General features: G+C 42.5%; 1 protein-coding gene across 5 annotated transcripts in view; it reads left to right on the forward strand.

Moving 5' to 3' along the window:
* The window catches only part of LOC124040027 (monocarboxylate transporter 12-B-like), a 30,907-nt gene extending 17,856 nt beyond the window's left edge, over window positions 1-13,051 (forward strand). For 4 of the 5 annotated variants that reach the window (XM_046356732.1, XM_046356736.1, XM_046356735.1 and 1 more), the window contains 5 exons: window positions 7,648-7,791; window positions 7,984-8,572; window positions 9,264-9,523; window positions 10,282-10,485; window positions 11,815-13,051. In XM_046356732.1, coding sequence (XP_046212688.1) covers window positions 7,648-7,791; window positions 7,984-8,572; window positions 9,264-9,523; window positions 10,282-10,485; window positions 11,815-11,864 — 1,247 coding nt within the window. In that variant the 3' untranslated portion in view covers window positions 11,865-13,051. The remainder of the gene's footprint in view (window positions 1-7,647; window positions 7,792-7,983; window positions 8,573-9,263; window positions 9,524-10,281; window positions 10,486-11,814) is intronic. The other variant, XR_006839670.1, reaches the window with a different exon arrangement.
* The last annotated feature ends 2,849 nt before the right edge of the window (window positions 13,052-15,900 follow it).

Raw genomic sequence — 15,900 nt, forward strand, 5'->3', positions numbered from 1 at the left:
AATCTTGGTTTGGTGCATGCCAGGAGAACTCTACCTGCCCCAATGCATAATGCCAACTGTAAAGTTTGTTGGAGGAGGAATGAGGCTGTTTATGGTTAGGGCTAGGCGCCTTAGTTCCAGTGAAGGAAAATCTTAACACCACAGCATATAATGACATTCTAGATGAGTCTGTGCTTCCTATTTTGTGGCAACAGTTTGGGGAAGGCCCTTTCCTGTTTCAACATGACAATACCCCTGTGAACAAAGTGAGGTCTACACACAAATGGTTTGTCGAGATTGGTGTGGAAGAACTTGATTGGCCTGCGCAGGGCCCTGACCTCAACTCCATTGAACACCTTTGGGATAAATTGGAATGCCGACTACGAGCCCAAGTCGCGGCAGTAATGTTCCACCATTTAGTGGAAAGCCTTCCCAGAAGACTGGAGGCTGTTATAGCAGCAAAGGGGGGACCAACTCCATACTAATGCCCATGATTTTGGAATGAGATGTTCAACAGGCAGGTGTCCAAATATTTTCGTTCATGTAGTGTATCTTATCGGAGCTTAATATTATGCTAAATTGGTGTTCCACCCTTTTTTCCTGTATCTGCATGTTTTATCGTGTTAGGGTGTGAGAAAAGTAAAGAGCTGGTTTGCCCATATTCCCCCTGGGCTACAAATCATTCATACACCGGTCTTTTGGCAACAGTTTGCCAGACATTTACTTGGATAAAAACAAGTAAGACACTATGTACTGCTCTAGTGCAATACACAATCCGAAGGGCGTAACTTTTTATCTTGCATATTGGTGGGGGTCAGGGTCAACATGTTTCGATGTCAACAGCCCTTCTAAGGGGGTCTGGGAGACTGATAGTGCCTTGTAACTCAAATTCTCACCTGATGACCTGTTTGTCCTCTCCCTACATCAACATGGGCGGTGCTCTCGTTCCCTCTACTGTAACGGTTTTGACTTGAGGTTATTGTTTGTAGGGTGCCAGGTAGGTGGTGCCTACCAAAGAAAATATAGATTTCTTCTTTTAGTTTGAGAGGGAATGAGTCCCATCCAGTCCGTCAGGTCTACACCAATACAAAGGACTCATGTAAAAGTCAGTGTGGACATAAACTTTTCATAAACTCTTAAAACATTGGAAATAACTTCAAAACACTGTGTTCTTTTGCATGGATTGTATTACCAAAATACATGATCACACACACATAATAATATAACAATCAATGATCTCTGGTTCCTCAAGAAAAGTCCCGTATCTCAGGCATAAAAAGTCCAGCTCGGTAAAGGAGTTCAGTGAACCCAAGTGACCTTAGTCACGCAATGTTTGTCTGTTAATAAACTGTAGCTAAACCCAGTCTCAATCATATAATCACAATATCACACTCTTTTGCCACACAACCATAAAGAGTATCAAATCTCAGTAGTCTTCGACTACAACTGACCACATAACTCAACACGGTATAAATCACACTCAAACAAATGAAATACCATATGCAAGTAAGTTGTAGTCAGTCGGTCAGCCAGACAATCCAATCAGCCTTTCCAGCTGAGAAAGGCCATGAAGAAACAGCGGAGACCAACTGAGATGTGAATGGATCAGATCCTGGTGGTTAAATTTGAGACAAGGCTACAAAGCACTCTTTGAAATAGAACAAAACAGAGTAAAAAAGCTTCGGAACTGAGGGTTGAACACATCCTCATTTGCACCACCATCACAACCCCACTTTTGCTTAGCTGATGCTGGCTATTTAATAGGGAATTAAAAGGGGAACCGCCCTATTGGAAGGAGAAGCACTGAGACGGTTCAGACAAATTCAAGGCCGTCACACTACTGCCTGTCTCTGACCCCTGCCATGACAACCAAATGAAATCAGAATGTAGGCAACAACATGTGTTATAGCACTTGGGCTACAGTCTGCAAAGATGAGGAGTTGATGATGACCCGTTTGTCCTCTCCCTGCCTCAGCATGGTCGATGCTCTCTCTCTGTCCACTCTCTCTACTGCCTGCCTTTGACCCCTGCCATAATCATATGACCAAATACCATTATCATATGACAAAAATGTCTGGCCTTAACAATGGGGTTAGCTTATTAACATGAATTAGATTCTGCTTTTATTAGATAAATAATTGATTTACTGGCTGGCATTATGTGTACAGTGCATTCGGAACGCATTCTTAACTTTTTCCACATTTTGTTATGTTACAGCCTTATTCAAAAATGTATTACATTTTTTTTGCCCTTGTCAATCTACACAAAATACCCCACAACGACAAATCAAAAACAGGTTTATAGACATTTTATCAAATGTATTTAAAGAATTTAAGGGAAATATTACATTTATATAAGTATTACACAATCCTATCACGGTGCTCTACGGACAATTCCTTCGACCCCATGGCTTAGTTTTTGCTCTGAAATGCACTGTCAACTGTGGGACCTTATATAGACTGGTGTCTTAAGGTGCCTTTTGGAAAACTCCAAATGGGCTGTCATGTGACTTTTACTGAGAAGTGGCTTCCATCTGGCCAATCTACCACAAAGGCCTGATTGGTGGAGTGCTGCAGAGATGGTTGCCCTTTTGTAAGGTTCTCCCATCTCCACAGGGAACTCTAGAACTCTGTCAGTGACCATTGGTCACCTCCCTGACCAAGGCCCTTCTCCCCCGATTGCTCAGTTTGGCCGGGTGACCAGCGCTAGGAAGAGTCTTAGTGGTTTCAAACTTCTTCATTTAAGAATGATGGAGGCCACTGTGTTCTTGGGACCTTCAATGCTGCAGAAATGTTTTGGTACCCTTCCCCAGATCTTTGCCTCTCAGAGCTTTACAAGACAATTCCTTAGACCTCATGGCTTGGTATTTGCTCTGACATGCACTGTCAACTGTGGGACCTTATATAGACAGGTATGTCCCTTCCAAATCATGTCCAATCAATTGAATTTACAACAGGTGGACTCCAAATCAAGTTGTAGAAACATCTGAAAGGTTTTTATTTATTTTATTGTACCTTTATTTAACCAGGCAAGGCAACGTTTTCCCTTTATCATTATGGGGTATTGTGTGTACATTGATGATCAATTTTAGAACAGGCCTGTAATGTAACAAAATGTGGAAAAAGTCATGGGGTCTGAATGATTTCCGAATGCACTGTAGCTAGCTACCTAGTTAGTACCAGTCTATTATGAATTGTACAGTGTAATTAGCTAGCTAGCTACAGATAACTGACAAAATAATGGAAACACCAACATAAAGGTATTGGGCCACCACAAGCTGCCAGAACAGCTTCAATGAACCTTCGCATAGATTATACAAGTGTCTGGAATAAGCTTTGGTGATTACCATTTTGTTACTGGTGGTGGAAATCGCTGTCTCAGGCACCACTCCAGAATCTCCCATAAGTGTGTGTGGGTTAAGATCTGGTGACTAAGACACGCGCACACACACACATTGGGTTGAGATTAGAGGTCGACCGATTATGATTTTTCAATGCCGATACCGATACCGATTATTGGAGGACCAACCAAAAAACAATACAGATTAATCGGCTGATTTTTTTATTTATTACAACAATACTGAATTAACACTTATTTTAACTTAATATAATACATCAATAAAATCAATTTAGCCTCAAATAAATAATGAAACATGTTCAATTTGGTTTAAATCATGCAAAAACAAAGTGTTGGAGACGAAAGTAAAAGTGCAATATGTGCCATGTAAGAAAGCTAACGTTTAAGTTCCTTGCTCACAACATATGAAAGCTGGTGGTTCCTTTTAACACGAGTCTTCAATATTCCAAGGAAAGAAGTTTAGGTTGTAGTTATTATAGGAATTATAGGACTATTTCTCTCTATACCATTTGTATTTCATTAACCTTTGACTATTGGATGTTCTTATAGGGACTTTAGTATTGCCAGTGTAACAGTATAGCTTCCGCCCCTCTCCTCGCTCCTCGAACCAGGAACGCAACGACAACAGCAGAGCAAAGGGAACAACCACTCCAAGTCTCAGAGCTTCACATTGGTTACACCAGCCTAATCTCGGGAGTTGATAGGCTTGAAGTCATAAACAGCGCTGTGCTTGCAAAGAGCTGCTGGCAAAATGCACAAGTGTGCTGTTTGAATGAATGCTTATGAGCATGCTGCTGCCTACCACCGCTCATTCAGACTGCTCTATATAATCATAGACTGAATTATAACACAATAACACACAGAAATACAAGCCATAGGTCATTAATATAGTCGAATCCGGAAACTATCATCTCGAAAACAAGACGTTTATTCTTTCAGTGAAATACGGAACCGTTCCGTATTTTATCTAACGGGTGGCATCCATAAGTCTAAATATTCCTGTTACATTGCACAACCTTCGATGTTATGTCATAATTACGTAAAATTCTGGCAAATTAAGCGGCCCAATTACACTGACTCTGCTGCAATGAACGCAAGAGAAGTGACAATTTCACCTGGTTAATATTGCCTGCTAACCTGGATTTCTTATTGCTAAATATGCAGGTTTAAAAATATATACTTCTGTGTATTGATTTTAAGAAAGGCATTGGTGTTTATGGTTAGGTACACATTGGAGCAACGATACGCACCACATTGATTATATGCAACGCAGGACACGCTAGCTAAACTAGTAATATCATCAACCATGTGTAGTTAATTAGTGATTATGATTGATTGATTGATAGTTTTTTATAAGATAAGTTTAATTCTAGCTAGCAACTTACTTTGGCTTCTACTGCATTCGCGTAACAGGCAGGTTCCTCGTGGAGTGCAATGTAATCAGGTGGTTAGAGCGTCGGACTAGTTAACTGTAAAGTTGCAAGATTGAATCCCATGAGCAGACAAGGTAAAATCTGTCGTTCTGCCCCTGAATGAGGCAGTTAACCCACCGTTCCTAGGCCGTGTTTGAAAATAAGAATGTGTTCTGAACTGACTTGCCTGGTTAAATAAGGATTAAATAAAGGTGTAAAAAAATCAATAATAATAAATCGGCCAAATCGGTGTCCAAAAATACCGATTTCCGATTGTTATGAAAACTTGAAATCGGCCCTAATTAATCGGCCATTCCGATTAATCAGTCAACCTCTAGTTGAGATCTGGTGACTGAGACACACACCCTATGCTGCACCATTGAGAGCATCTTGACTGGCTGCATCACCGCCTGGTGGGGCAACTGCACGGCATCCGACCGTAAGGCGCTATAGAGAGTAATGCGTAAGGCCCGGTATATCACTGGGTCTGAGCTCTCTGCCATGCAAGTCCTCTATACCAGGCAGTGTCAGAGGAAGGCCCGACAAATTGTCAAAGATTCCAGCCATCCAAATCTGGAACCAACAGGACCCTAGACAGCTTTTACACCCAAGCCATAAGACTGCTAAATAGTTTGTTAAACAGTTAACCAAATAGCCATCTGCAGTGACCAGTTTTTGCACTAAACTTTTTGGCTCATCACATACACTGCTGCTACTGTTTACTATCTGCTACTTTGTTCCTAGTTATATGTACACATCCACCTCCATTACCTCGTACCCCTGCACTTTGACTCGGCACTGGTACCCCTTGTCTATAGCCAAGTTATTGTCACTCATTGTGTCTCTATTATTACTTCTATTATTCCGTGTTTTACTTTTCTATTATTTCTCTATTTTCTTTCTCTATGCATTGTTGGGTAGGGCCCGCAAGCAATATTCCGTCGAAAAAAATTCAGCACTGAGCAAATTTCAGGTCTTCGAAGCACAAACTTGAACATTGTGAAATTTCTGTGCAATTTCCTGTAAACACTGAGGCTGTTCCCACTTTAAGTTACAGTTTTAGCAGGGGCTAAGTAGGCTACTTGATCATAATGTAGGCCTAGCAGAGTGGCCTAACATAAACAACAATGAGTGGTGTTCAATGTAGACCTACAATCCATGAGACATTTGAAAAAAACATGCAGGGTTTGACATTAAAAGTAAAAATTGTCAAAAATATAATTAGTAAAGTACATATCCCCCGAAAAACGACTTAAAAGTTACTTTCAAGTACTTAAGTAAACATGCTTAAAGTACCTTACACCACTGCTTCATGCAGTTCTCGCTTTGATCTCAAAACAAGCGCATCTACTCATGACTGCTCATGCTGTCCAGTTCAAATGATTGATCCAAATATGGCTATGTCTATTTGCATATAGGCCTACTGCAGCTCTGATTGGTTATGGCATACCGGTCTGTGTTGAGTACAGGCCTGAATCATGGAGAATACTCTAGAAAGTTAAGTGAAATTCAATCTCGTGATTCTCTGTGCGGGCTGATATTTCATCTGTGTGGCAGTCCGAGGTGCAGCTCAGTTTAGAGGGAAAATTGCCCCTATGTAAAAACTCGCTGTTGGCTGGGCTCCCTGCCTGTGCCATTAAACCCCTACAACTCATCCAGAACGCCGCAGCCCGTCTGGTGTTCAACCTTCCCAAGTTCTCTCACGTCACCCCGCTCCTCCGCTCTCTCCACTGGCTTCCAGTTGAAGCTCGCATCCGCTACAAGACCATGGTGCTTGCCTACGGAGCTGTGAGGGGAACGGCACCTCAGTACCTCCAGGCTCTGATCAGGCCCTACACCCAAACAAGGGCACTGCGTTCATCCACCTCTGGCCTGCTCGCCTCCCTACCACTGAGGAAGTACAGTTCCCGCTCAGCCCAGTCAAAACTATTCGCTGCTCTGGCCCCCCAATGGTGGAACAAACTCCCTCACGACGCCAGGACAGCGGAGTCAATCACCACCTTCCGGAGACACCTGAAACCCCACCTCTTTAAGGAATACCTAGGATAGGATAAGTAATCCTTCTCACCCCCCCCCCTTTAATATTTAGATGCACTATTGTAAAGTGACTGTTCCACTGGATGTCATAAGGTGAATGCACCAATTTGTAAGTCGCTCTGGATAAGAGCGTCTGCTAAATGACTTAAATGTAAATGTAATGTAAATGTCATTATTAGTCCAAACCTGTTGTTTATGAAGCATGTGCCGAATATTATTTGATTTGATTTTGATTTACAGTACTCTGCACGCCCCCAAAATATCTTATGCTCTGTACTTTTTTAAAACTTTAATGTTGGCACCTCCATAACAGGCAAAGCTACATTTTCTGTAGGGTGAACACTGACTCACTAAGTGCTGCTCATCTAAAACTGCAGTTCAAAAGGAAAAAGATCACCATACTGTGTTTTTGTTGCAAGCTTAGGTAGCTAGCTAACGTTAGCCTAGCAAAAATAGCCAACCTAACATTGCATGCATCAGTATCGCCCAATTTGTAAGTCGCTCTGGATAAGAGCGTCTGCTAAATGACTTAAATGTAAATGTAAATGTAGTATCACTCGGTATAACACTCTTTTTACACAATGTTATCTCATCACCAATAGTTCGCTAGTTACACAACAACATAGGAATACATGTATAAAATGTTAATGAACTTTTACTCATTTTAATCTTTTCAAACATGTAGCTACCTCGCCTCAGCAAACACCACAAAGAGAAAGAGAGAGAGAGGGGTAGTGCGTGCTGCTGAACTATTAATGCAGACTAAAGCAATACATGCAGACCGATGAAAAGGGTCGCCCCCAGCTCAAGCTACGTGCTTGCACAGTCCCATACTAACATGTGTACTGTGTTGTGATTGAAGCTCCTCTAGGCAGCTTCATTGGGAACCGTCTATCGTGCCGCATCGCTGTGATCCTTGGGGGCTTCCTGTCCTCCATCGGCCTGGTCCTCAGCTCTTTCGCTACCAGCTTGGAGTACCTGTACCTCAGCCTGGGGGTCCTCACAGGTGGGTCCTCCCTGACATCCTCCTGACCCACTCAGACAGGCACCTAAAAGGGCAACTGCAGTATCATTAGGAACCCCTATAAATCACACGTCATATAATTCAGGGATACTGGGTAGACATACTGTACCAAAAACATGCCCTAGTATGGATCATGGCATACCAACAACAACCTTTTCCTCTTTTGATTTTCAGGTATTGGATTTTCCCTCTGTTACACCCCTGCCATTGCCATGGTGGGGTCATATTTCTGTGAGAGGAAAGCCCTGGCATACGGGATCGCCATGTCAGGTAGTGGCATCGGGACCTTCATCCTGGCCCCTGTGGTCCAGCTGCTCATAGAGCACTACTCCTGGCGCGGGGCCCTACTCATCCTGGGGGGCGTTGTCTCCAATCTGTGTGTCTGTGGGGCCTTACTGCGCCCTATCACTCTGAAAGAAGAAGAGGAGGCCCATTGTCCGGTCCCGTTGGATACCGACTGTGGATATAGGGTCAAAGCTCAGTTGGTGAGCACGTTAGAGGAACCTCTGGCGATTAACAACAGCAAAGACAGCCGCTGCTTCAAGTCTATGCAGGAGTACCGCTTCCTGCTGATGCCGGACTTCCTGATGCTGGCGGTGAGCTTCTTGTTCCTAGCCAGCGGCTGCAGCCTGCCGTTCGTCTACCTTGTGCCCTACGCACTGGATGTGGGCGTAAGCCACCACCAGGCCGCCTTCCTCATGTCTATCCTGGGGGTCATAGACATCGTTGGGAACATCACCTTCGGCTGGCTCGTAGACAGGAGGTAGGCCTGAGTTAAGATTTTGTTCCATTGAACATGCCACCACAACAAAGGTATTTTAATTCCATGAAGAGTGCCTCTCTCACCTTTAAGCAGGGATCTCCAAACCTGTTCCTGGAAACCTAATGTACCATCCTGTCGGTTTTCGCTCCAACGCTGATCTAGTGCACCTTATTCTAATACTTAGCTGATTGAAGCTGAATCAGGTTAGTTACAACTGAGGTTAGATTGAAAACCTACAGGAAGGTAGCTCTCCAGGAACAGGGTTGGAGAGCCCTGCTCTAAGAAATGGAGCTGTTACCCAATTTTATCTTGAAGGTGAAAACAGCTGGTTTCATCAAAGAAGTCACACTTCTAAGAAAACCCACATTAATTTCACATGATCACGTGAATTGTTCCAAAAACACATTTTCATGTGATCACATCTGATCTTATGTGAAGTTAATGTGATAACGTGATTTTCCACCTTAAATCATGAAGTTTTTCTGTAAGGACATGAACAGTTGAGCCGCAGATCATTCAGATGGTCAATATGGGAAATATCCCACTGGGCACAGACATCAAGTCAACATCTAGTGCACGTTGGTTCAATGTAATTTCATTGAAATGACGTGGAAACAAGGTTAATTCAACCATTGTGCCCAGTAGGATGTGTTTTTAGACTGATTGTATGCCCTCTTCTCCCCCCCCCCAGGTGCCTGAAGAAGTATCGTAATGTGTGCTACATGATTGCAGTGGGCATGGAGGGACTTTGCTGCCTCTTCATCCCTCTCCTGCGGACGTTCGCCCTGCTGGTGCCTTTCTCTGTGCTTTATGGGTACTTTGATGGCGCCTACGTGGCCCTCATACCTGTGGTGACCTCAGACATTGTGGGGACAACTAACCTCTCCTCCGCTCTGGGGATTGTGTACTTCCTACATGCCATTCCTTACCTGCTCAGCCCTCCAATAGGAGGTGAGTGTCCTTGTGTTGAAAGGAAAGGGATGAAGTACTAACCGATCATAGCACAGGAGGTGAACTAAAGATATGGGAGTAAATGTCCACGCGTTGTTTGCTGATCGCAAAAGTGGTCTTTATGAAAGCTTTTACTGGTAAAAAAAGCCGTGTTTGGGCCATTGTTATTGCTTCACTAAAAGCTTTGCCAAATACCACATTTGCGAGCAGCAAACAATGAGCAGACATTTACCTCCCACTGGGCACAGATGTCAATTCAACATCTATTCCACGTGGACACAAAGTTGATTTAACCATTGTGTGCCCAGTGGGCTTCTTTCTAGACCTCTCATATACTCCCTCTCATCAGGTAGAGCAAGCCTGCTGGTCTCTTTGAGAAAAGGCAACAGCAAACAATCTCACTTATAGTATACCTTATGTCATTCTTAAGTGACCCGCTTATTCAGTCCTGATTCGGAAATGATTTAATAGTTGTAGAGTTATTAAATAAATCTTTTGTCATGTAGGGCTGGTTTCCCGGGAACAGACTAAACCATTCCGGGAAACTGGCCCGAAGAGTACACCATGGATGTTAGATATTCATGTTGCATTAAGTGCCCCAATAGCTTGTTAAATTACCCACCAGTGTACTTTTACTGATTTTTAAAATGATTTATTTTGTATTTATCAACACATACATTATAGTCAGCAAGTCTTCCATCCATCAAGTTAAAGCCTAAGTGAATGTTCATATCTCCTTCCTCCTCCTCCCTCCGCAGGCTGGCTAGTTGACACCACAGGCACCTACACGGCCACCTTCTTCCTCAGTGGCTTTGCCCTCATCTCCAGCTCGCTGGTCATCAGTATAGTGACTGGGATACGCCACTGTCGCAGGACCCAAAAGCACAAAAAAAACAATAAAGCCACAGATTCCAAACAGGATCCTTGTCAAGGCAGCCGATCAGACTTCTACATAGCCTCAAGTAAAGATGTGAACCCTTCAACCAACACAGCAAATTCTTAACATTGGACGCTTTTGTGTAGTTTTGCATTTGTTTTGTTGGAATATCAAAGTATATTGAAGATTATGAGAAACAATGGTCAATTGGTACACATAATCTAGCGTGGTAGTTCAGGTTTGGGATTGATTTTCCTCAGAATGAGCCATTATAAACGGACACTAAATGGAATGTAAATAATTCCGCCGGAACCAGAACAGCTTCAGCTGAAATATGGAATTTTCCTTCTGATCTGTCTATCAAAGCTGTGATATTATTGCTCATTTTATGTGCCTTTCCCTTTCAGGGTTTCCATGTCTGTCAATCCAAATGTAACGGAAGAAGTTGATCAATTTCAATATCTGAAGATTCAGACAGGGTGTTTGTAATAGATTATTTCTGAAGACAACAGTCTTCCAGTTGTTTCGTAAATACTTGATATTGACATGGGAGGTCAGCCATAGTCTTTCACTCCTTTGTGAACGACTATGATCTATTGAAATGAATGATAATGGGAACTTCCTTAAGACTGGAACTTAGAAGTTAATAATGAATTAGTCATTATTCATTTATAAAGGTATATGCATTTTCATACCAATTTCCTATACAATAATTGATGACATTAAAAGACAGGATGATTTGCTTTACATGTGTACACCAAATGTATAGCTTTGTAAAGATTTACAAAATGTATTATTACATTGCCGCTTGTTACTTTGTAGTTACACCAGAGGGCTAGGAGGACAATTATCTTGTTCCATATTAGAACAACCCTTGTCTGACCCTTCTGAGCTTAACATAAAAGCTGTAGGCCATCTTAGCCATATGACTTCATAACACACATTGGATCCACTTAGAAAAAAAGGTGTTATCTACACTGAAAAATATATATAAACACAACATGTAAAGTGTTGGTTCCATGTTCCATACTCACAAAAAAAAGCTTATTTCTCTTAAATGTACATCCCTGTTACTAAGCATTTCTTCTTTGCCAACATAAACCATCAACTTGACAGGTGAGGCATACCTAGTCAGTTGTACAACTGAATGCATTCAACTGAAAAGTGTCTTCCGCATTTAATCCAACCCCTCAGGAGGCTGATTGAACAATGTGATACTTACATAGGTGCACCTTGTGTTGGAGACAATAAAAGTCCACTATAAAATGTGCAGTTTTGTCACAATGCCACAGATGTCTCAAGTTTTGAGGGAGCGTGCAATTGGCCTACTGACTGCAGCAATGTCCACCAGATCTATTGCTAGAGACTAGAATTTTCATGTCACTAACATAAGCCGCTTCCAATGTCGTTTTAGAGAATTTGGCAGTACATCCAACCAGCCTCACAACCGCAGACCACGTGTAACCATGCCAGCCACATCCAGCTTCTTCACACGCGAGATCGTCTGACACCAACCATCCGAACAGCTGATGAATCTGTGAGTTTGCACAACCGAAGAATTTCTGCACAAACTCTCAGAAACCATCTCATGGAAGCTCATCTGTATGGTCGTTGTCCTTACCAGGGTCTTGACCTGACTGCAGTTCAGCATCGCAACCGACTTCAGATCCTGAGGCCCAATTGTCAAGCCATTCATCCTCCCCCATCACCTCATGTTTCAGCATGATAATGCACAGCCCCATGTCGCAAGGATCTGTGCACAATTTCTGGAAGCTGAAAATGTTCCCAGTTCTTCCATGGCCTGTATACTCAACAGAAATGTCACACATTGAGCATGTTTAGGACCCTCTGGATCGACGTGTACGAAAGTGTGTTCCAGTCACCAACAATAGTTAAATAAAGGTTAAATAATTTAAATAAATAAATAACAGTAACTTTGCACAGCCAATGAAGAAAAGTGGAACAACATTCCAAAAGTCCACAATTAACAGCCTGATCAAGTCCATGCGAAGGGGATGTGTCGTACTGCATGTAGGAAATGGTGGTCACACAAGATAATGACTGGTTTTCTGATCACGCTCACTTTTGTTCAAGGTATCAGATGCATATATGTATTCCCAGTCATGGTACATCCATAGATTAGAGCCTGATGGATTTATATAATTTGACTGATTTCCTTCTATGAACTGTAACTCAGTAAAATCTTTGAAATTGTTGCATGTTGCGTTTATATTTTTGTTCAGTATAGAACCTAAAAGAGTGTTTTGCTGTCCCCATAAGAGAACCTTTTGAATAGCAATTTTTGGTTCCAGCGAGAACCCTTTTCAGTTCCATGTAGAACCTTTTCCACAGAGGGTTTAATGGAGTTAGATGAAAGGGGAGGTGTCCTGGTATCCTTGGATTAATTGCAAAGCCACCACTATGTCATTGTAGCTCAGTTGGTAGAGCATGGTGCCTGTAACACCAGGGTAGTATGTTCAATTCCAGCGACCATTTGTAAAATGTATCCAACCATGACTGTGAGTCCCTTTGGATAGAAGCATCTGCTAAATAGAATCTATCACAATTTAAATGTATTCTCTTACAATGTCCAGAAGAAACCTAAGAATTTATGTTGATATTTCTTTAAATAAAAGTATTTTTTTAAATCATACAGTAGTGGAAATATAGCCATTTGTGTATTGTAAGTGTATTGTAAATAAAAGTGCAGTAAAAGCCTATAAACCTAAAAGCACATATAGAATACAATAATATACATTTCACAACTATATCTTCAAATGACACAAACCATATTTCCACACAGAAACATACAGTTTTCATAACCATCATAAGTGCAAGATCTTCATAAATACATCTGCACAACTAATGTGAGACAAGGCGAAATAAAATAAAAACATCATAATTGAAAAGGCTCACTCACGGTTAAAAATGCTTTGTTTTATTTAAGCAAGGTTATATCCTCACATGGCCTCTCCTATCATTGCTATGCGGATGACACTCAACTACTTTTCTCCTTCAACCCCTTCTGACACTCAGGTGGCGACATGCATCTCCGCATGCCTGGCAGATATCTCAACTTGGATGTCAACAAGACAGAACTGCTCTTCCTCCAAGGGAAGGCCTGACCGCGCAAAGACCTATCCATCACGGTTAACAACTCCACAGTGTCGACCTCCCAGAGTGCAAAGAACCTTGGCGTGACCGCGGACAACACCCTATCATTCTCTGCAAACATCAAAGCGGTGACCCGCTCCTGCAGGTTCATGCTCGACAACATACACTACCAGTCAGAAGTTTTAGAACACCTTCTCATTCAAGGGTTTTTCTTTATTTTTACTATTTTCTACATTGTAGAATAATAGTGAGGCCATCAAAACTATGAAAGAACACATTTCTTTATTTTTCTATTTCACCTTTATTTAACCAGGTAGGCCAGTTGAGAACAAGTTCTCATTTACAACTGCAACCTGGCTAAGGTAAAGCATAGCAGTGCAACACAAACAGAGTTACACATGGGATAAACAAGCGTACAGTCAATAACACAATATAAATAAAAAAAGTTAAATAATAATAAGTCTATATACAGTGTGTGCAAATGGCATGGGGAGATAAGGCAATAAATAGGCCATAGTAGCGAAGTAATTACAATTTAGCAAATTAACACTGGAGTGATAGATGTGCAGATGATTTGCAAGTAGAAATACTGAGGTGCAAAACAGCAGAAAAGTAAATAAAAACAATATGGGGATGAGGTAGGTAGATTGGATGGGCTATTTACAGATGGGCTATGTACAGCTGCAGCGATCGGTTAGCTGTTCAGATAGCTGATGTTTAAAGTTAGTGAGGGAAATATAAGTCTCCAACCTCAGTGATTTTTAAAATTTGTTCCAGTCAGTGGCAGCAGAGAACTAGAAGGAAAGGTGGCCAAAGAGGTGTTGGCTTTGGGGATGACCAGTGAGATATACCTGCTGGAGCGCGTGCTATGGGTGGGTGTTGTTATCGTGACCAGTGAGCTGAGATAAGGCAGAGCTTTACCTAGCAAAGACATAGATGACCTGGAGCCAGTGGGTCTGGTGATGAATATGTAGCGAGGGACAGCCGACGAGAGCATATAGGTCGCAGTGGTGGGTGGTATATGGGGTTTTGGTGACAAAATGGATGGCAGTGTGATATACTGCATCCAGTTTGCTGAGTAGAGTGTTGGAGGCTATTTTGTAAATGACATCGCCGAAGTCGAGGATCAGTAGGATGGTCAGTTTTACGAGGGTAAGTTTGGCAGCATGAGTGAAGGATGCTTTGTTGCAAAATAGGAAGCCAATTCTAGATTTAAATTTTGGATTGGAGATGTTTAATATGAGTCTGGAAGGAGAGTTTACAGTCTTGCCAGACACCTAGGTATTTGTAATTGTCCACATATTCTAAGTCAGAACCGTCCAGAGTAGTGATGCTAGTCGGGCGGGGGCAGCGGTTGAAAAGCATCCATTTAGTTTTACTAGCGTTTAAGAGCAGTTGGAGGCCACAGAAGGAGTGTTGTATGGCATTGAAGCTTGTTTGGAGGTTTGTAAACACAGTGTCCAAAGAAGGGCCAGATGTTTAACAGAATGGTGTCGTCTGCGTAGAGGTGGATCAGGGAATCAGCCGCAGCAAGAGCGACATCGTTGATATATACAGAGAAAAGAGTCGGCCCGAGAATTGAACCCTGTGGTACCCCCATAGAGACTGTCAGAGTTCTGGACAACAGGCCCTCCGATTTGACACACTGAACTCTATCTGAGAAGTAGTTGGTTAACCAGGCGAGGCAGTCATTTGAGAAACCAAGGCTGTTGAGTCTGCCGATAAGAATGCGGTGATTGACAGAGTCGAAAGCCTTGGCCAGGTAGATGAAGACGGCTGCACAGTACTGTCTCTTATCGATGGTGGTTATGATATCGTTTAGTACCTTGATCTTGGCTTGACGGTCACCCGTGACCAGCTCAGGAACCGGATTGCACAGCGGAGAAAGTATGGTGGGATTCGAAATGATCAGTGGTCTGTTTATTAACTTGGCTTTCGAAGACTGTAGAAAGGCAGGGCAGGATGAATATAGGTCTGTAAGAGATTTGGTCTAGAGAGTAAACCCCTTTGAAGAGGGGGATGAACACGGAAGCTTTCCACTCTTTGGGGATCTCGGATGATATGAAAGAGAGGTTGAACAGACTGGTGATAGGGGTTGCAACAATGACGGTGGATAATTTTAGAAAGAGAGGGTCCTGATTGTCTAGCTCAGCTAATTTGTACGGGTCCAGGTTTTGCAGCTCTTTCAGAACATCTGCTATCTGGATTTGGGTGAAGGAGAAGCTGGGGATGCTTGGGCAAGTAGCTGCGGGGGGTGTGCAGCTGTTGGCCAGGGATGGGGTAGCCAGGAGGAAAGCATGGCCAGCCATAGAGAAATGCTTGTTGAAATTCTCGATTGTCGTGGATTTATCGGTGGTGACAGTGTTACCAAGCTTCAGTGCAGCGG

Source organism: Oncorhynchus gorbuscha, linkage group LG07, assembly GCF_021184085.1.
Source record: "Oncorhynchus gorbuscha isolate QuinsamMale2020 ecotype Even-year linkage group LG07, OgorEven_v1.0, whole genome shotgun sequence".
Taxonomy (NCBI): Eukaryota; Metazoa; Chordata; class Actinopteri; order Salmoniformes; family Salmonidae; genus Oncorhynchus; species Oncorhynchus gorbuscha.